Raw genomic sequence first — 21624 nt, forward strand, 5'->3', positions numbered from 1 at the left:
AATATTCACAAGAAATTAGTGTTTTCATTGGAAAGAACCAGCTTTTATTTTCTACTTAGCACAATAACAGAGCCAAAACACTTCGTCTTGACCTCACCCGTCAAGGCTCTGTTTCAGGTGAAGGAGGGACAAGCAGTGGCTTCACCTTTCCTGGTAGGAAACTACGGAAGTTTCCACTCCAGCAGTTTTTCTTTAACCTCCTTGCTCATCTTCAGTATTTCGAAACGCAGCAAGCGCCTACACGCAGGTAGACTCACAGCTGTCGGATAGCTACGGTGGGTCTACTAGATGGCGCGACAAGCAATAGGTGTCATCATGTAATCTACTCGTCTACGCATAACTGTATATGAGTAATCTCGGAGTCGTAAAGTCCACAGACAGATACGTTCAGCAGGATATTTTATGGATAAAAGTCAGCATGAGGCGTGATGGCCAGCGTGAATGTCTAGCCGTACAAGTAGGGGCGAAATTCGTCATCCCAAATGAAGGCTAGGCACTCGCTTTCAGTTATGGGTAATTGCGCTCCGCTAGGGACAGAAGGTGACTAGCATACGCAATAACCGGTAGCAACCTTGCTGGCGCTGAGCCAAAACAGCGCCCATTCTATGACCACTGGCATCTGTGCGAACTTCCGTTGGGGCGGTCACGTCAAAGTAGGCGAGAACTGGGCGTACAGTAAGTTGCCCAAAAAGCTCAGCGAACGTAGTACCTCTTTCCGGACCCCAGACAAAAGCCGCGTCTTTCTTGAGAAGTTCTGTGAGAGGGTGTGCGACTTTAGCGAAATTGCGTACGAACCAGTGGAACTATGAGCACAAGCTCACAAAACTTCGAACTTCGTTGGCGCAAGTGGGCAGGGGAAAATTCTTGACGGCGCCAACTTTTTCGCGATCCGGACGGACACGGGAAGAATCGGCGAAATTAAAGATTAAATTTTGGGGTTCTACGTGCCTAATTCACGATTTGATTATGAGGCTCAGCATAGTGAGGGATTTCGAGAAGTTCGACCTACTGGGGATCTTTTAACGTGCCCCCAATGCACCGGACACGGGCGTTTTTGTGTTTCGCCCCCATCGAAATGTAGCCGCCGCTGCCAGGATTTGATCCCACAACTCGTGCTTAGCAGCGCGCCCCCATAACTGCTAAGCCACCACGGCGGTCAATCGACGGGGTCTCCGAGCACAAGTTATTGGTGGCCGAATCGACATTTCTGTGAATTGAGCTGAAACGCTGCTTTGTGGAAAACAAGGAATTGCCAAAAGACGCTCGAGGTGCGCGGCAAAAGTCGATGAAAAGACAATAACGTCATCGAGATAGCTCAGGCACATTCACCACTTAAAACCATCAAGGAGAGCGTCCATCATACGTTCAAATGTAGCCAGGGCATTACATAACCCAAACGGCTAATGAAGACATTCAGATATAAAAAAGCAGTTTTTTTCCGGTCCAATGTCGTCAACTGCAATCTGACGGCACTTGGAGTGAAGGTATATAGAAGAAAAATATTTTGCAGTGTGTAAACAACCGAGGGCGTCATCTATCCGCGGCGGCGTATACACGACGTTTTGGTTGCTTTGTTGAGATGGCGATAGTCGACACTGAAAAGCCAGCTCTCATTCTTCTTTCTGAAGAGCATGACCAGGGAATCCTAAGGGCAACAAGAAGGCTTAATGATATCTCGTGCAAGCATCTCGTCGACTTCCGTCTGTATGACTTCGCGCTCAGTAGGGGAGATGCTGTTGTGATTTGGGGTTGTGGTTGGGGAGGTGCAGTATAGGCGAGGGCCATCAGTGTATCGGGCTGGTATCGCGAGCGTGTATCCGATATTTCACAACGGACGTCTGACCTCCGTGGTCGGTCATTGAGATTGAAAATGTGCCGGCACGATGTGAGAAGGCAATGAAGTGTGTCCGCATGCTAGGCTGGAAGGTCAGAAGCGATCATTGTTATGAAAAGTTGGGCTGTAGGGCTCAAAGCAACAGTGGTAGCCGACGCAGTGTATCAGTAGTTAAGGCAGAAATATGGTAGTCATAGGTCGGGGCAAGTATTGCAAGAGATATGCCTTACGTCGCACTTGAGGACAGGCGCCGAAATTCACCACAGGAAGACAGGTGGTGCTTTCTGTACTGACAACCGTGTGTGGGAGGCGACGTTCTGTGACAGGAGGACGGCCGTTTTGGGCGACACGATGTAATCGCTGTCTGCGGCAGGTGGATGACAAATTTCTGAAGGAATTTGGCGACAGTTGCGTCAGTCAACCATTAGTGGCCTCAAACGATAAAGAATTCGCTCTTTTGAGCCTGTGCCAACCCTAACTTTGTCTAATTTTACTGCTGGCTAACCTACCGATGTGACTAATGTCTCTGTCACTGTGCTTGATAACCATATGAACTTGTGTTTATATATGTGTGTTTTGTGGCCAATAATGTCAGTTGGTAGTCAGCGCTCGTGTTTGTTGTCTTGCATTCCTTCTTCCTTCATCCTTTGTTACCTTTCTTTCCGCAACACAGTGCTTCGCGCTGCAGAAATTTATACCATGGACTTAAGCCAACAATCATCACGCATACAATCACAATACAATCATCCGACTATCGTCAGGCCCTTTTCGTCATGCCATCGTCGTCACACTGTACGCTGCCGTTTCGCCATCGTCGTCATACCACCTTCGTCAATTCATTCACATCATTCCCGCTTGGTTGTATTATATTTATGGTGTCGCAATACAATCGTGATTATCTTTTTTCCACTTCAATTGCCAAACGGTCCAATGTCAGAATGAAATATATATAGGTGCAGTGATGCCATCGTTGCGACATTCCATCATCGGGATCCTAACTTTGTTATGTTGTTGACATAATGTCGTCGTGACGCCATTGCGCTCCCACACTCATCGTCATTGGTCGTCATCAAGGGGCAATGTTGTCATCGCCATGCTGCCACCGTTACCCCACCATTGTGATCATTTAGGAATTGTCATCTCGTTGTTGTCATGGCATCGTCCGTATACCGCCTTTGTCGATCAGTCGACGTCATTCTTTCTTCGCATTCAATAGTCTTCACTGCGTCAGCGTCATACAGTCGTTGTCATGCCGCCGTCCTCATGGGCGACCTTGGCAAGCGAGTGCCATAGCAGAGTAGGACGGTATCGGAGTATGTTGCATACAACATATCACATATCACATGTATGTATCACATACAGAAAAATACGTTCCTCGAATGCTAATCATCGACATCATCGTGAAATAAGTTTTGTCCTATTTTTTCTTCTTTAAAACGAGGCTTTACTTACAGTTTCCTTTTTCCCGACAAATCCAGCTATGCAAATGGCCGTGAGTCGTCCGTATATAGCCGCCACATGCATTAAAACGACGCTGATTGCCTGTATGCTGATGTCCCGTATATAGTACATTCAGGAAAGAAAGTAACGTGTCATTGGTGATAAAATTAGGCAGTCGCCGCAACACTGTAGACAAATAAGTAGTTGCCAATGCGCTTGAGTTTACTGTCAGTAAATTTTATACGGTAATGGCTACTTCCGGAAGTATGTCCAAATTTCGCAGCAGTTCCCACGCAAAATTGCGTAAAGGTAAACCATTACGTGGCTTCAGTGGTATTCATGCTCAGTTTCTGCTTTTGGTTTCTCGATCTTTGCAAGATGAAGCCCATGCTGGAAGTGTCGGTTGTGGACGGTGAAGTCGTCTTCGGTGGCCTGGGCTGGTATATCATCCAGAGTTTGCAGAAGGCCCTCCGATTCAAGTAAGCTTCCATGATTTCGCACTGTGGCGGGCTGTTAGTTTTTTCAAAGGTGCGGTGGTACTGTCTGTGGTGCCACCGGGTGGACACACCTGCCTATACGGTATCTCAAGGAGCGACCCCAAACTTACGGTGGAAACAAGGCTACAGCTTACAGGTGACGTCATGGGCGTCTCGATAAAGCGCCATTAATTAGCTGCCCCACCTCGCCTAAGATGAGCTGCTAGGCGCATGTTCTTTCCGCTCAGATAATCCCACAATAGGGAGGCCATTGAAAAGTTGACAGCGCACTATTTATTCTTGAATACGTTGCTCCGGCGCCACTGTTTTGCATGCTAAGAAAGTGTTTCAAAAGTACTGTCTAAAGCAGAGTGTAGGCGTATAGTCGTACAAGTTAGTTGATAACATAGGCTAAATAATATACGGCACGCAAGGCCCAGGACGCAAATACCACACACGACACCAGCGGTGACTTACAGCCACGTTACAACGTTATCGTCAGCCTTTCAGCGGCGTGATAACTGTTCACAGTGTCGCTATCACTCAAGTGAATCAGAACCAAAGTTGGACTGCTGCTCGTGCATGCCAACCTTAGGTAAAGCCGTCTGCGATGCGGATGACTGTTTCGAGGGATATTCTTGTCGTGTGAATTGTGGGAGGAACACACAGGTTACCGCAGCTCACTAGAACTGCTGAATATTAGAACGACGATATCGGTCTTTCTTTTTTGTCACTATCGCTCGAACTGACACAAATAGTACCACAATGGAAACGCCTGTCCTTGTTGCCTTGCTTGCCGTAGTCCTGCCTGCGCCGTATTTCTTCTTCAGACATGCACTAGCTGCGGCCCAACAATGAAACCTACTGAAATAATGATGCACTATTGAGAAAGTTTTGATTCGGGCAATTGCGTTTCATGTATTTTGTTGTGAGCAAAGTGCGCCATCCAAAAGAAAAAAAGAAAAAGAAATTGTCAGGTACGACTGCGTCATCCGGGCGAGAGCACACGTCCAAGGCGCCGTTGCGGCCACTTCCGACGGCGCGAACCCCCACGCAAACATTCCAAAGGCCCGCACCACTCGTTTCCGTAGTTCCACATCTCGAACACCGCTTTCTACCTGGCTCCCCCGCATCGAGGAAGACCGAACAGTCGCACACACGTACTCGCCTCACCCCCCCCCCCCCCCAAAAAAAAAAAGCTCGCGGCATACTTCCCGACAATATGCAATAGCCTCTATTGTAAAGCTTACTAACAGGTTCACACGCACGAAAAAGTGTCAGCGCGGCTATTCTTCGTTTGTTACAAAGGTAACCGCTTTTATGTTGGAGCGTAAAAAGATTTTAACAACGCGCAGTTTTCGGCGGATTTTCTGATTACATTCAGTTCGGTGGAGAGGTCTCCCGATGAGGATACTTTCTCTAAGTTTCTATAAAATCGTAAAAAAAACAATAACGTAGAAGTTACGCATGCTCTTCATTGTACTAACTGTTTCGCTCGTGTGACGTGTGCGACAGCGTGCAGCTACAGACAACAGACGAGCAGATTTGGTCGAGTCGACGTCCTACGGGAGAGTGGGGCGGTCCACTGGGCATGCTGGAACGAAACGTGAGTGCTGTACATTGCCACATTTTATATGTATGTTATCAATATTACCGTTATGCAAAATATTACGGAAGAAATATTAAGTTGCGTGAATGTTAGCTCCTGTGTTAGACGAATCAAAAGTACCTGTAGCGTGACTGCGTCATGATCGTAAATCTTTGCGGCAACAAATAAGCAACGGGTATCAGTTGCAAAACCAGGACTTCGAAATGTTGGTTCTTGCCGATATGTCGCACGTGGACGTAAACGCACCCAAGTCACACGCGCACTAATTTTAGCAAATGTCATAGCCATCGTACCCCTGGCTAGATTTCGCAAACGCGTAAGCACTGCCGTACGCTTCAACAATTTACTCCTCCTCCTCCTCTTCCTTCTCAACAAAGTTGATCTCAGGTGGCGAAGTGGAGAAGCGTGGAGCTTACAAAAACCTCGTTACTTAATATGGATGCTCATTACAACAAGGGGTGCTATGCAGGAAGGCCTTAGTTTGGCGAAGTTCAGTATATCCGCGAGCTCTGGCAACGCCCTCGGATGGATGAGCTAATAGTATCAAGATATAAAATTCAACGCTCGATACGTCTCCAGTTTTATTAGCTTATGTAGATTCTCTCTTGGGTTATCACAGCTATGTGTTACCTCATAGGCGGCAAAAGGCGGCGCTGGCGCGTAACATTGCCCAGGGGCGGAATCCTATAACGGTTTGGAAAGCTAATGGTTCACTTGGCCTCATGTGATGGGTCAGAATTGTGTTTGCGTCACTGGCTGTCAGAGACCGCGGGGCGGCACCGCAAATTATGAATATGCCACGCATCTGTCAATCATTTTCAAAGCGAAACCATGGCCGGGTAAGAGTGGAACCGGTGAAGAGGTAGTTCGCTTTGGGTTCGGTTGCTGTGGCTTGACTGTTGGTTTGCGACTCTGGCCGCGCGCGCCGGACGCGCGCGCGTGCGTTGGTAGCTTCGGAGGCTACTTGCCCTTGCTGTCTGCTTGGCGTTTCTCTTTCGGTGAACGACAGCGGCTGGAAGTACGATGCGCGTTCGAAGGGATGATGGAAAATTATTGCCACTACCTCGGTCGGCTTTCTCAGCAGACCTCCTCAACAGGAGACACGGGTGAAAGTGTACCAATGGTCATTCCACGCAGAGAAAGGAATTTCGCGCTGCGGTTGATCGCCACCGGCCTGCAGGTCTGTCGGAAGTATTAATCGGAATGGCCTAGATCTCTGTTGCCGACACTGTTCACGAAGTTGCTCTCACCATTACTGTGTTGGCCGGTAGAAGGGCTGCGTTAGCTCTCCTGTGACCCAGCTGCCGATGACGAGATTGAATTCCCTGTGCTATCGCCAGCGCTCATAGCACGCAGATCACCATTCAGCAGGCAGAAGAGCTTAGCACAGGCAGCTCCAGCGTTTCCTTTGTTGAGTTGATAAAACTGCAGAGTAAGGACGGGAAGATTGTGGAGATCGCTTATTTGGCTGGCCTCTTTGCTATAGTTCGGGAATGACGCACTTTCGTCTTAACGTTAGATATCGTGTCCCATTGGTTCTATCATGCGACGCGGCTTGAGGCAGATCGCAGCGATAGCAACAGCAGCGCGACGGCAAGTGAGTCATGTCCGAGCCGATGACGAAGGCCGAAAAAAGAAGGAAAATTGATATAGTCGGCTAGTAAAGCTTTCCCTAAGAACCAGTTCGCGGTTTTGTTGCCCTCGCTACTTAGGAAGTGCTGACCGTGCATTTCTGGTGCGTGATATCGCAAGCGTAAATGAGTTGGTAGAGCGACATACGTCGCTCTACCAACTCATTTACGCTTGCGATATCACCTGTTGGCTGAGAATGAAAAAGAATGATATTAATAAATTCCTTCAAACAATGCGTAAACCCCCGCCACCACACGTCTATAGTCTATAACTTGAAAGATAATATTCATGTTTTATATTTAATCAGCAAGGAGAAACAGGGCGCAGTTCTTTGAGTAGCACGCAGTGATGACGCGCTCTTCGGAGTTGGTACCCTCTCGTCTATTGGCCACGTCCTCCCCTTCTTCTACCTTTGGCTTGGGAGCGGCTTATTTAGTGACGTAAGCGGCCAAGTGAGCCGTTCGCTTTCCGAGCCGTTATAAGATCCCCGCCCAGTATTTTGCGTTCGAAACTAGGAAGCAGCGTGCACATGTGGGGTGCACTCGTGTTGAGATAGGTGGCTTTATCTCGACATGTCATCGTCTGCTGCTTTCGGGCGTTACGCGCTACCATTGTTCGCTTAGCACCGCGAGCAAGCTCAGGTGAGCGAGAAACTGGGCGCATCCTGCATAGCACCCATGGTCCTTCTCCAGTTCACGGAGAGCCACACGCTGCTGTTCGGCGATCCTAATGGCTCACATTGGATTGTAATGCGCCCACTGCGGGTCCGTGACGACTTTCCGGAACGCAGGAGTCGGACATATCGGCGCATCCTGTGATACCGACAGCTGACCGCATCACGGTGGGCACACCGTTGCCAGCCTACGTGTACGCCAACCCACGGTACTACGCGGGCACGCCCAATGAATATTTGACCAGCGTGTTCGGCTACTTGATGAGCTTCGACCTCGAGGCAAGTGCTGCGATGAGCACATGGCTCCACTGTTTTGCGGGCATGATCGTGGTCTTATTCATGGCTGTGTAACCAGTGCTAAAGTACGCTATGCGGGCATGAGCCTTCGCCGTAGAAGCTCAAATATGCGGATGCATTGACATGATAATTTGTCAGGTAAACTGGTAAAAACGACTGTGCTGTTGGCCATGTGGTCTATGTGTCCGACCATAAGGACCGAACAGCCAGTCGAAATACATAACAAGACCGGTGTATTGTAATGATTCTGTTTAAATGTCATTCCTTTACGCGTTTCGTCAATGCTGCGAGTGGCGCTCAACTCACATTATTATCGGGATCGCCCGGCCGTGAGTGGTGGATGACAAGAGAGAGAGAAAGGAATGGCAGGGAAGTTAACCGGAGGCGAGCTTCCGGTTTGCTGCCCTGCCTTGGGGAGGGGGGGGGGATTCAGGGCTTGGATAGAGGGCAAAGATAGAGAACAAAAAAAAAAAAGAAGAATAACCGGATGACAAGAGAGGAATTGAATTAACTGGGAAGAATGCTTGCTCTACACCGGCCCAAGCCTGGTGACCATGAAGAATGCTGCGCTTTACTTCAAGTGTTGAGTCAGAATTTGTGTTCATGCGAACACTGATTTCACCACACGCTGGCGATAACATTTCTCAGCAACCTTCCATGTTGGTTCGTGATCCCTTCGCTTCTGCAACCAGCTGATAGCTCATTACAAATGCACATAACGAAGCGAGAATTAAAGTGCTAATGTAAGAGCGTCAGGACGGCTGACAAAAAAAAAAGAGTAAGGCAGTGCCTCCGGAGTTTTCGAGGCAGGATACCTATATTAGGTAGACAGTTTTTCTCCTCGGAAGGTACACAGTCACCTGGAGTAAAAGGCTTTACGCTGGACAGGTGTCCATCTAGGAAAGATGCAGCCATTGAAAGTAACTGCTGAGATCCGTGGGTCAGTAAGGCGGCTGTGCGGATGGGCCAGAATATGCCCAAAGCAGGTGCTGCGCTTTGGCTGGCTCATCAGTGTCACAAGTGCCACCTATTACATACGGTACGGGATAGAGACCCCGTCAGTGGAAGGAAAGACGCATCGTCTGATGACTGAGTATGCAGCGCTTTAATTCTCCACAAGACTAGGGAGCAAATAAACATTCGCCACCCTGTCAGCTGCATGTTGCTGGTGGCGAATGCTTCTAGAAATTCGGCTATGTCGCCACGGATTACCGGCCCGGCGATGCTCTCTAAGCTAAGGAGAGGTGGTGTGTCTCGTGTACAGAACACCACCGTTCGAATTCAACAATTCGTTAGTATATCGGGTTGTGAACACAGGCTTGACTGCAATCGGAGTACTACGTAGTGTTTTGCAATTGTAATTTTAACTTGCGATGTACTCAGAAAATTGAAATTTGCGCCAACATCTTTTCACCTCAATTTGTTTGACCTTAGCAGACGTCTCAAAGTGCGGAATAGGCTGTTCTGCTATCCACCTTAGATAAGTCTTATAGCTGCTGGAAGGGCACTTCGAGCAGTAGTTATCACTGCCCTAAATCACTACGTTAATGTAATAATGGATGTACATACGAAAATGACGCTGTGCTTTTGCTGACCATGAATGGCTCCTTGCAGGTGTGGCTGGGCCTGTTGCTATGCTGGCCTTTGGTGAGCGCCCTAATTTCCTTCATTGAAGCTGTCCGGTCTCCAGTGCGCTTCAAGGACACCATCACCGACAATCTATTCGATATCCTTGGGGTCATGATGTTCGAAGGCGAGCTAACAAACACAACTGTCGGTTTCGTTTCCAAAAAGAAATGAGAAAAAGAAAAAAAAAATATGCCACATGAGGGTGTAATCAGTCTGTTTTTTGCTTTCTTCAAGAAGTCACATGCCGGGATATATGCTTCCGCAAAATTTGGCATCGGGGTGCTGTAAGCGTGACTAATAATTTCACTGATTGTGAGGGTTTAAAGTCCCACGGCATCCCTGCGGCCTGTGAAGCTTAATTAACGCGCAGACATATCAAGATGCATGAGGGTTTCTCTAACCCGCCTCCATAGGGACACCATAACGCGACTTCGTGCTCGCGGGAGTAGAACGCCATGAGCCATATGCTTGCCGTAGACGGCAAAGTACACGGCCGACCCGCTGCGGTGGCTAGCGACTATGGTGCTGCGCTGCTAAGCACTAGGTCGCGGTGTCAAATTTCGGCCGCGGCGGCTGCATTTCGATGGAAACCAAATGCAAAAATGCCGGCGTCCCGTGCCTTGGCGGCAAGTTAATGATCCCCTAGTGGTCAAAATTGATCCCGGATCCCACACTACGGCGTGCTCACAATCAAATCGTGGTTTTGGTGCATAAAACCCCAGAATACATTCAAAGTACACGGCTTAACGGACATCTTAAATCTTGTTCCAATACTAGCGAAGCCACTAAAGAAGACAGCTTCACAATGACAGCGTTGACGTAAAAAAAAAAAAGCGATTTAGGCTGCTTTGCTGCTCAAACAATGGCGGCTGGTGTAGGAAGCTTGGAACCCAGTTAGTGGTTTTGCCGTTGAGCTGCCAAGAACGAGATTGCGGGATCAAATCCAGGCTTGTCCAAATTAATCCGGAGGGCCTCACAACTGCATGCCTCATAATCGTATCGGGATTTTGGCACGTAAAACTCAGAATTACATTTTTCAAGAAGCTTGGAATCTTGACGGTAATATCGTCTGCGCACAAGAACACGTAGTCGAGCTTTTTAATTGTCTTAATGTGTGTTATGTTGCTTTTCTCATAGGTTCGCACACGCAAACAATTAAAACACAGAGACAACATGTGCTTTTTCTTTAACATTTAGCATGCGCCGTGAGGTGGCGTCAAGTCACAGCGAAATCTTCCAAACTGTTCCAGGAACGTTCAATTATTTTGGCTCGAAGCTGTATTCATAGCTGTCGAAGCAAACTGTCTGCGATGCTGACCAGAACCGCGGTCGCTGACAAAGCTCTGCAGGTGTAGATAATTCAGGTCATAAAGTCTTTCTATGACCCCTCTCTTGCGCCAGCTGACCGCATTTTACGCCAGCAAATTTCCTGATTTCATTAGACCACCTTATCCTCCGCCGCCCTCGACTGCGCTTCTCCTCTCTTGGCACCTATTCTGTAACTCTAATAGACCACCGGTACTCTAGCCTACGCATGACATGGTCTGCCCAACACAATTTCCTCCTTTTAATGTCCGCTAGCATATCGTCATTTGTAATTCCTTACGTGAACTCTCAACGATATTCTTGTTGAGGGTTCATGTAAGAAGTGACAAATGCTCTCGGCTTGAACCGCTGGGCTTGCTTCTTGCGCACTGTCCAGAACAGAGTCGCAAAGTGTTTTTAGGCCAGAACTTCTAGCTCTCGCTGCTTACTTGTACTTTCAGTGTTGCTGAATGACATTAGGTAAAAAGTGGCATGTAGACATGTACTGTGCACTTGATTAGACCACTGCTAAAGAACTCACTTGAACAATTTCTCCGGCTCTTATTGCGTTTACTGCGACAGGAGTTACTCTCCCGACTGCCTTTAAAGCCTTGAGAAATTTGCAAATCTCCGTACAAGCTCATACTACCATACGCAACAACGACAACACGATTACAACACTTCTGAGCCCCTGAAGTTTGATCATTTCACTTATAGAAAAGATGCTAAACAGCGAACGCAGTCAGTGGCGATGACCTTAGCGTGAAACGAAGATAATAATGCCTTCCCTGTTGTTGAAATTAATAAACTAGATCGCTGCAGCAGAACCCCGTAGCCTGTTTGGACAGGCGCAGGTACGCTTTATCATATATAAAACATAGATGCCTGGTTGTGACTTCACGATGACAGCCAGCAGAAAAAAATTCACGGATCATTTCGATACTCCCTATGCGAAATTCGAGCGCCGCTCTTTAGATGTTTTCCGGAGAGTACGCATTTGGGCTGGTTGGTACATTATTACGAGCAGTAAATCGCGCTAAACAACAGGACAAAGAGAGGGAGACGGACCACAGCGCTGTGGTCTCTGTTCCTCTCTTCGTCCTTTTGTTTGGCGCTGTTTACTGCCCGTAACGTGTTTTCCCTTCGCGATCTATTGAGGCAATGAAGCGATCGCCGAGGCGCGCGGCGCTATAAGTAGAGCGGTCACAAAGTTGCCGCTTCTTGCAAGTGCAACTTATGCAACCGTAATATTTAACAGGAAACGCCTGCGGCGAATGCTACGCGCGAAAGCGAGCTTTCTGGTTCATTTGCTTCGTTCCCCCGCACGGCCGGTGCCGCCGCTGCCGTGGATGCGTGGACGTGAACGCCATCTGGTGGTGCTTCAAGGTGGCTTTGCACTTTCCTCCTCGCGCTCTCTTCACTCTCGCCGTCTTTCATCCACCGCTGCGCTCCGCGTTCGCTCTTTCATCCTTCACTGCCCTTGTTCGCACGGTTACACCGAGGTACGACGCCGAGTCACGCCAGCGCTCAACGCGCCTTAGAGCGGTGAGTGAGTGAGTGAGTGAGTGAAGTAACTTTATTTTGGTCCAAAAAAGACGCAGGGGAGACCCCGCGCCACCCGGCTAGTCCCACGTAGGGACCGCCAAGCCCAGCTTGACGGCCCGATCGCGGGCACTCTGGACGGCCAGGGTTTGGTCGTTGAGTTCGGGGCTGCCCAAGAGCGCAGCCCACCTATCTTCGCTGAAGGAGGAGCCGATGGCTTCACACTCCCACAACACATGGTCCAATGTTGCCCTTAGTCCACAGGCAGGGCAGTCCGCACTGGGATATCTTTCAGGGTATATGGCATGAAGAACCACGAGGTTAGGGTATGCACGGGCTTGTAGAAGTCGAAGGGTAACCGCCCGCGCCCTACATAAGGCGGGGTGCGGGAGGGGGAAGACCCGTCTTGACAGATAGTAGTGCGTGGTGATCTCATTAAACGTAAGCAAGGGTTCCCCGCGGGGCTGGGCGACTGCTGAGGCGGCGCGGTCAGTGAGTCCTCGCGCGGCCTCGTGTGCGCCCTCGTTAGGGTTAGAGGGAGAACCCTCAATCGACCCCAAGTGAGCGGGAAACCAAATGAGAGAATGCGGAGAGATACTTTTGGCGCTTTGGAGAATGCGGAGGGTCTGGGGGAAGACCATACCGGTTTGGTAGGCCTTAATCGCTGCCTTGGAATCACTGTATATTGCCTCTCTGCGACCATCGAGCACAGCCAGCGCGATTGCAACCTGTTCGGCTACCACGGACCTCGAAGTGCGTACCGTAGCGCAGCAAGTGAGCCTTGAATTGGAGTCTACGATGGAGACGGCGAATGCCTCTTGTTGGACATATGCCGCGGCATCCACGAAGCTTGCCTCAATGCGGTTATTGCGGATATGCTCGAGTAGAGCTGTACCCCTGGCCCGACGTCTGCCGACGTTGTTTGCGGGGTGCATATTGCGGGGAAGGGGCGCGATGTGCAGGTGAGACCTGATGTCGCCGGGAATCCGCACGGCGTCGGGGCACTGGTCGACAGGATTGAGGCCCATCTCGCCGAGTAACTTGCGGCCCGTCGGGGTGCCGGATAGCCTGAGCAGCTGTGAGTACTCTTGTGCCTCGATAATTTCTTCGAGCGTGTTGTGGACTCCGAGCTTCAACAGGTTTTCGGTGTGAGTGCTTGCAGGTAAGCCGAGGGCGAGCTTAAAGACCTTTCTGATGAGTGAATTGAGCTTGTTCTTCTCTGCAACATGCCAATTATGCATGGCCGCCGAGTATGAAAGGTGGCAGAGAACAAAAGCATGTATAATGCGGATGAGGTTGTCTTCCTTGATTCCCCGGTGCCTGTTGGCGATCCTCCGAATGAGGCCGAGAGCACTCTCCGTCTTGGCGGTGATCTTTTTGAGTGCGGTTCCATTGGCACCGTTAGACTCGATATACATCGCCAATATTCGGAGTGAGTCGACTCTGGGCACCGGAGACCCGTCACCAGTGAAAATCCGTATTTCGCTTTCGGACGCCGGTTTCCAATCACGATGGCCGCCGCCTCTGGGTCTTTTCTTGTAGAGAAGTAGCTCAGATTTCGATGGAGAACATCTGAGCCAGTGGGGCGGAGGAAGCGCTCGGTCGCATCGATGGCGCTCTGCATGGCGGCTTCAACTTGGCCGTCGCTGCCGCCGACGAACCAGATGGTGATGTCATCTGCGTAGATGGTATGGTTGATTCCTTGAATCTTCGTGAGCTCCTTAGAAAGTCCGATCATTGCGATGTTAAATAATGTTGGCGAGATGACTGAGCCCTGAGGCGTGCCGCGTTCGCACGGTTACACCGAGGTACGACGCCGAGTCACGCCAGCGCTCAACGCGCCTTAGAGCGGTGCTCTAAAGAAAAAAGCTTACAGCTCTCTTTGCCATATAGTAATAATATAACGGTGTTTCACTCATGCTCTTGTAGTAGTCGCTTCTTCCGTGCCTTCAAGTTTGTATAAACTGTCAAAAGGAAATATTGCAGATAATTCAGGGTGCAGGAGAGGCATGGGCGCTCTTCAATAATGCGTCTACATTATAGGAAATGTAGATCACGCGAGTGCCGCTGCGCAGGGTCATTATACGAAAGGCTTCATTTCTTTCTGGAGCTCCCTAGTGCTTCGTTACATAGCGAAGAAAACCACAGCAGCTTTGCGGTACCTGGATGAATGTTATATGACCTCCATATCAACATGTAATCAGCAAATGAATAATATCGGTTTCATTGTTCCCCTGCGAACAGTTTTGGTGCTGTGGGTGGGCGAGTAGATGTCCGTAGGAGACAAATGCTATTGACAGTCGTTCAGCCATAGGGAATACGAGAAGCGTCGCTAATGTTTCACTGCAGGAACTTTTAGGAGGCATGTGTGAAATGGAATGTCGCCGTTCGATTTCTTCGCTGGAGCGCAGGCACCGTTCGTCCCGTGCACGACGTGATCGGCCGCGTGGTGTTCGCGGTGTGGTGGCTGGCAGTGCTGGTGCTGATGAACTCGTTCCAAGGAACCATGAAAGCCAGCATGAGCGTCAAGACGCCAACCGAGCGCCTCGAAACCTTCCGTGACCTGGCTGAGAGGCCACACCTCAGGCCCATCATCATACGGGGAACAACGTTCGTACACCAGTTCCAGGTGCAGAAAGTTGTGCACCTAAGGGCTGCTACCTTAAAGCGCAAGTTAAAGTCTGACTGTTCTTTTTTTGGCGCTGTCCGTAATCAGTTCTGGCACTCGCTTACGCATTGAGTTTAAAAGACAAGGCGCACTCTGCTAGAATTTGCAATGCGGCGTCGAAAGCACATCTCTTTTCAACGTAAACCTCGTAATACTTAACAAAATTGGGGCAGTTTGCACTAGCGGTGCAAGTGGGTAACAGCGGAGCTAGTTCCGGCTTTCGCTAAGTATTGCTAGGTTTGGTAAGTTTTGCGAGGTTATGCATGGTTTGGCTAGGTTCACACTAAGTATTGCTAGGTTTTGCTAAGTTTTGCGATGTTATGCATGCTGTGGCTAGGCTCATACCAAAAGTTGCTAGGTTCTTCTAAGTCTTACGAGGTTATGCATGGCTTAAATATGCTCATACTAACTGTTGCCAAGATTTGCTAAGCTTCGCCAAGTTTTTGCGAGGCCAGACACAGCCAGGCCGGTAAGCCACACAAGCCCCAGCCAAGTCAGACCCTTACAAGCCACAGTACGTGCATCACAATTTATTATGTACAGTGCTTCAGTACGAGTCGTCATCATCGTCGATCCGGTCCTCGTCCTCGACGTCCGACCGTCGTCGTGGTCGTCGTCGTGGTCGGTGGCGTCGGGGAAGGCATCGGGAAGCACTCGCAAGGCAGAGCTCTTCTGCTCAAAGTTCCGCACCGACTTCACCGTGCAGAGATTCACGTCGAACCAGATCCTGTCACAGACGTGGCAGCTGTGCCCGAACTCTATGCCGACGAATTCGCGCTGGAAGCGGCCGCTCACAATTCCCATGAATTTGCGTGCTTGGCATTGGAAGTTCTCGGTGACGCGCAGGCTCGGAACCGATTCCCGGTGGCGCCGAGCATTCAGTCGGCAGCGTTCGTTTTCTCTGGGCCGAAATCCAGGATCTTCGACTCGGCGTCGCCTCTTCTCGGCCGCAGCTTCGGCGCTGGGTTCCTGATCAGCTCGGCGGCGACGCATCGCTTCTCGCTCGGCAGTACGGCGCTCATCCTAGTAAGCAGCTTCTTCTTCGGGCGTGCGGACTTTCTTCGGTCTTCCCATGGCTGCAACACGTACGCACGGAGTAGAGGAGGCGAGAGGTGTGTCACTGCGCCGGCCCGAGCTTTTACTCGCCTGGGACGTCACGACTCCGCAATACGCTCGAGGGATGCGAGGAGGTTAGGTGGCTCGGTGTTCTTGTAGGTGGTTGCTAGGCAACGCAAGGTGGCGCACAGCTGTGCTGAGTTTTCTGGTAACACTCCATGCAGGAACGAAAGCTTAAACAGCTCTGCTTTTAAAATTCTTGGGAAATTATTTAGTATGATTTAGTAAATTCGACAGTAAGAACATTCACAAGGAATGGTTCCTGGTAATGTGCGCACGCACACACGTACACAAGCACACACGCACGCACGCACGCACACGCATATTAGACACACGGGTGCGCGTACTCGCGCGGCGCTCGCTTACTGTCTCTTGCATGGAAGCACGTGGACGATGAATGCAAACTTGTAAAATGCAGCTACAGCACTCATAGTCAGCGTAGTATAATCGGAACGAATCCATGCAGGTGTCGCCGGAGTGGGAGCTGCAGACGATTCTGGCCATGGCGCGCCGTCACCGGTCAATCCTACCCGCCTCCATGGTCTTCACACGCGAAACCTTTGACGAGATGATCGCTAAGCACGCCATCATCTTCATGGAGGACAACGTGATGCAGAGCTACATCGCGGCTCTCTACCCAGATAAGCCGGGATTGGGCACCATCTACCCTTCCAAACAGCACACCATATCGGCCCAGTTCTGCATGTTCATGCGCAAGTCCCTGGAACCAAGGATCGTGAAACTTTTGCACACAAGGTTGGGCCTGATCCCACACATTATCAAAGTTTGGTTCCCCTGCACTAAGTGTATGATTTTCCGGCGGTTACCCGACACATTTTGGCGCCTATCAGCACTGCTTCCCAAGTTATTGTCAATAAATATATATATATATACAAACTATAAGTTTAGATTTGCTATTACGCGAGGAAAACAACGTTTATGATCCAGGGCTCCCACATCAAGGCACTAGCACACTCGTCGGTTGCTCAAGTCGAACCCAGATTTTTCGAAGTGTATACATACGTACAAATACACATTAACACCATCTGTTCACCATGGTTTGGCGAGACACTTGTCGGCTATCTCGTTGAGGTGCACTTATGTTTCTTCGCCCCGCGAAAGTGACGTGCTAAACACTACGGCTCGGGAGCCTGTGAACGCAGTTGAGGAACAATGCATCGTAATGAGGTTTATCATGAACGATGGCCTAAAACCGACTGAAATTCACGCTAGACTTAAAGTTCAGCATGGTGACGAGACACTAAGCCACCACACAACATTTGAATGGTAGAAACGGGTTACAGATGGCCTTATTTCAGTGGAAGACGATGCCAGGAGAGGCGGCTCCATACCTACTGCTGTGTTTTCCGAAAAGGTCCGGGAAATGGAGCACCTAATCCATGAAAATGACCGAGTAACGCTTCGTTAGCCTGCGCAACAGTCGCATCCACGCTAGGAGACACGCCATGCTATCATTCATAAAGGCTTGATTTTCTCCAAGGCCAGATCCCGCTTGGAAAGAGAGAACTGCCTTTTATCGAGACAGTAGACTGCAAATTCGCATCTTACTGAAAGTAGTCTTTGGAATCAATGCAGGATCTTTTATGTTGATTTCCTCCCCAGTGCTAAGTCGAGCAACAGCGATTACGAGAGCGAGTAGTTATCCAACTTGCACATTGTGCAACTAGGATGAAAGGGTCTGACTTGATTACCACGGGCGTTCTCTTCATTCATGAGCATGCGCGGCTGCATACAGCACACCGCAGACTGCACTTTTCCCAATGTCGGGTGAGAGGCGCTCCCGCGTCCACCACACTGTTCCGACTTCGCTCCGAGTGACTGTCATTTGTTTGGACCACTGAAAAAAGCTTCTGGTAGGCAAATGCTTGAGTGACAATGAAGTCAAGCGTTCACGGCAGCGAAGCAAGCCGAAATCATTCTACGCTGCTGGCATCGATGCGCTGACGGTACGCTGGGATCAGTGTGTAGATTTCCAGGCGAAACACTTCGAGATAGGGATCCCTTCCACGCGTCTAAACGTGTTTCGTAATGCTGAAAATGAAAAAGTACAGGCTTGACTTTAGTACATCTCGTATCTTGAGCGCCATACCATTCAAGAGCTGCTGTCATAATGGCCTTTTTCTCTACGCAACGCAATATCGTAACCTTTTACGCATGATACAATATCAGACAAGATGCGGAAATTCGGAAGAAGCTGAAGATTACGGGCCATTCGGATTTTGTAAATAGCGACGCAGGGGGCGTCGAGCATGGAGCTAATTGTCATTTGAGTAACAGAACGGACCACCAGGCAAAGGAAACGTCGTCGGAGGCTACAAATAAGCGAATTAACTAATGAGATTGAGAAAATAGCGTATGCGCAAAGTACGAGATATATACATTGGCTAGCTTTGAAGGGTAGTTCTGCCTTTGCGTGATATTGACACGTGTACTTATATTTAACGGGCGACCACGTTTCGCCGCCTAACAAATGTTATCGCACAGCGCGGGACGCGTCTGCATGTATCCGAAGTTTCTGGAAAGTTATCGATGCTTCTATCCGCTGTCTGTTGTCGCCGAACCTTGTGTTATCTGATTTCATCGCGTGACTCGAATGCTGTAGAACTTTGTGGAAGGCATGCGGGTCCCAACGATTAGTCTGGGACATTCGATGACTGCTGTATAAAAGCCGACGCACTTGACCCGCTGATCAGATTTTCGACGATCGCCGACCGGGTTCGCCGCTATCGTTGTGCTATAAGTGAAGCCTGTTTTTGTGGGTACAGGTTCGCTCAATAAAAGTTAGTTCTGTCTTTCACAGTATTTGCTACTGTGTTCTTCAACGTCACCACCACGTGACAATATCATTAGGCTTAACAAGTAAAAAGCTTGCACTAAGCTAAGGTTTAAGAAACCATTATTTTGAAGATAGCTCCCTGAAAAAACACACACAGAAGCCTAAGGAACTATACACAACAGAAAGAACACTAAATAAACACTAGAGTGAGAAGAGTTCAGTGATTCCTCTGAACTGATTTTGTTACTCTACGTACTCCCCTGAGTTTCTACTCCATCTCCAATCCAACTTGGTGCGAGATGCTTGCCTGTCCATTCCCTATGTGTGCACGACGACAACGCGACGACTGAGGCGATATCACTCCGGCTCGAGAATGGCGAAGGCTGCCATGACAGCTATGACGGTACGACGACGACACGATAGCAGTGAGGATAACGGCGGCCTTGTGATAATTAACGACGCAAGGAAGATGGCAGCATGACGAAGACACTTCACCGGCTGACACCCAATAGAGAGGAAGTTGTTTTGCTACAGGAACGCTCGAAAATATTTGAGCTCTGAAAGCCGCGCTAATGTGTGCGCGCATATCTTGTTGTTGCGTCTGAAATACATATGGACAGACGCTACAAATTTTTGACTCTTGGTCACGCATATTACAAATCCCCCACAGATTGTTATGCATGGTAGGTGCACGTTAAAAGAAAAAAAGAACACACAGATTGCGGGGTTGTGACATGCAAAACTACACAGTGGGAGGATGCCGTAGTTGGGACTTCGGATTAAATTGTGGCAAACTCGAATTATTTAACGTGCAGCCAAAGAACCGTACAGGATCGCTTTTTCATTCCGGGCCCGTTAGAATGCGGCTCCACGGCCGGGATTGAACCCCCGACCTCATGTTCAGCACAGCGAAGCCATAGCCAGTGCGCAAACGTGGGGCAGATGTATAGCCGCACGATAGAGCAATGATTCGAGCATCCGGCTATTATTTTCATATTGTTGCCGTGGCGTTCGTTAGATCCTCGCTGGGCTGGAACCATTATGCATGGGAATGGCGAGGTGACTAGGGTGGCAGTACGACGACTGCAGTGGCGTGACGTCAACAGTCATGACGTCGACTGACGCGGTGCGTCGAAAGGACCGGACACACAGACGAACCCATATTTCGAGGTCAGAACTTGTGTTGCACTAAAGAAAAATACCTGCTCTAGGCTGCATTGCATAAAAGTGTACGGGGGCGCCTAAATAAACTAAGAGAAAAACCAGCGCTCCATAACGTGTTTTATCTTTTGCCTCAGTGTTAGCGCACATGTTTTGTGAGCAGCAGCACACCAACGGGTCTAGCAATAACTTTCGGCAGTTAGGTTGAGGGTGAAGATGATCATGCGGATAACGCAGGAGCCATGTTTTCAGGCCCCAACAACAACAATGCAGAAGTCAGAAGAGACTCTTTCACAAATTAAACTGGAGCATTTATTTTTTTCCCAGTACTGACTTGTGGCACAACAGGCTCTTTCATAGGCAATACAGATATTCATGGGCCTATTCTCGCCGCAGGTGCCGCTGGATGCACGAGTCTGGACTCACGGAACGGAAACGGCTGCAGCTCCAGCCTCATTCCTGGTATCCCTCCCGGCCTGACTCGTCGCAAGTTCATTCGCTCTCGGCTGAAGACACTGCAGCCCTGTTCTACATGGTTCTACTAGGACAGGTCATCACGCTGATAGTCTTTCTCGGTGAACTACTCGCACACCGTTTCACGTCGAAAAACAGCTTGATATAAAGCCGGTGGCACAGAGGCTTCGTTGTGCCAATGCCCGATGATCTTTACCAGGCGATGACGAAGAGGTTTGGGCATTCTGCGTGACGCGGTCCTATTTTTGGCTTGTCTTGAATACACTGTCGGTCCGACAGCGAAGTTTCAATAGCGCATAAGTTAAATGATGTTGCTGTGATGTCTTGCGATCCTAATGTGGCTTCAAAAAATAAAAAAACGATCACTATGCTGTCTCCACCACTCGGCACCTTTGCGCCGTGGGCACCTTGTCATCTGCGTCTTGATTGTGTCCTGCATGAACGCTGTAGCGCAATCACGCGAACAATTTGCAAGCCCTCTCCCCTCTAAAGTTCCTCGAGCAACGCATTACCATGAGTGTGCGCGCCGTCACGAAATCATTTTCATGTGAGCCAACTTCGTGGTTGCACACGCATATGTGAGCTTCATGATTGCACATAAGAAAGCTGCGCCAGTAGGTTGCAAGCGTTGCGGTATATGCTTTACTGGCGCCACATTTAGAAGGGACCAATCACAATCTACCGTACGAACCAGCCCGGCTTTCCTGTTAGCCGTGCTTTCTATTACACTGGGCGCTGCTATCTCTCCACAGTTTCTGATAATCATTTCGATTCGTTTGCCAATCTTGTTAATGCCACCGCCAATCTTACTACTGGAACAGCGTGTCGTGCAAGCGTTTAGCCTTCACTTTGAATCACCATGTAGGGGCTATTCTCTCCATGTCCGCTTGGTGGACATGTCCATTTCATCTGCTGTTGAAGTGATGATTGGCTAAAGCCGCCTGTCTTTTTCTGGCGCGTACCCCAGACCA

General features: G+C 49.4%; 1 protein-coding gene across 1 annotated transcript; it reads left to right on the plus strand.

The window, feature by feature from the left end:
• The first annotated feature begins 3652 nt into the window (after positions 1-3652).
• Positions 3653-20972, plus strand: LOC142578320 (glutamate receptor ionotropic, kainate 5-like). The gene is made up of 7 exons (XM_075687720.1): positions 3653-3753; positions 5266-5356; positions 7782-7943; positions 9576-9714; positions 14849-15066; positions 16688-16977; positions 20576-20972. Exons 1-7 carry the CDS (start codon positions 3653-3655, stop codon positions 20799-20801), a joined length of 1227 nt encoding a protein of 408 aa, XP_075543835.1. The 3' UTR covers positions 20802-20972.
• The last annotated feature ends 652 nt before the right edge of the window (positions 20973-21624 follow it).

This window comes from Dermacentor variabilis, chromosome 4 (genome assembly GCF_050947875.1).
Source record: "Dermacentor variabilis isolate Ectoservices chromosome 4, ASM5094787v1, whole genome shotgun sequence".
Lineage (NCBI taxonomy): Eukaryota > Metazoa > Arthropoda > Arachnida > Ixodida > Ixodidae > Dermacentor > Dermacentor variabilis.

Excerpts from the sequence above, each read along its gene's own strand:
- LOC142578320 (XM_075687720.1), top strand. The coding sequence starts at position 3,653 with ATGAAGCCCATGCTGGAAGTGTCGGTTGTGGACGGTGAAGTCGTCTTC. Across the intron at positions 7,944-9,575 it reads TGATGAGCTTCGACCTCGAG|GTGTGGCTGGGCCTGTTGCT; the intron begins GCAAGTGCTGCG and ends GGCTCCTTGCAG. Across the intron at positions 16,978-20,575 it reads GTGAAACTTTTGCACACAAG|GTGCCGCTGGATGCACGAGT; the intron begins GTTGGGCCTGAT and ends TTCTCGCCGCAG.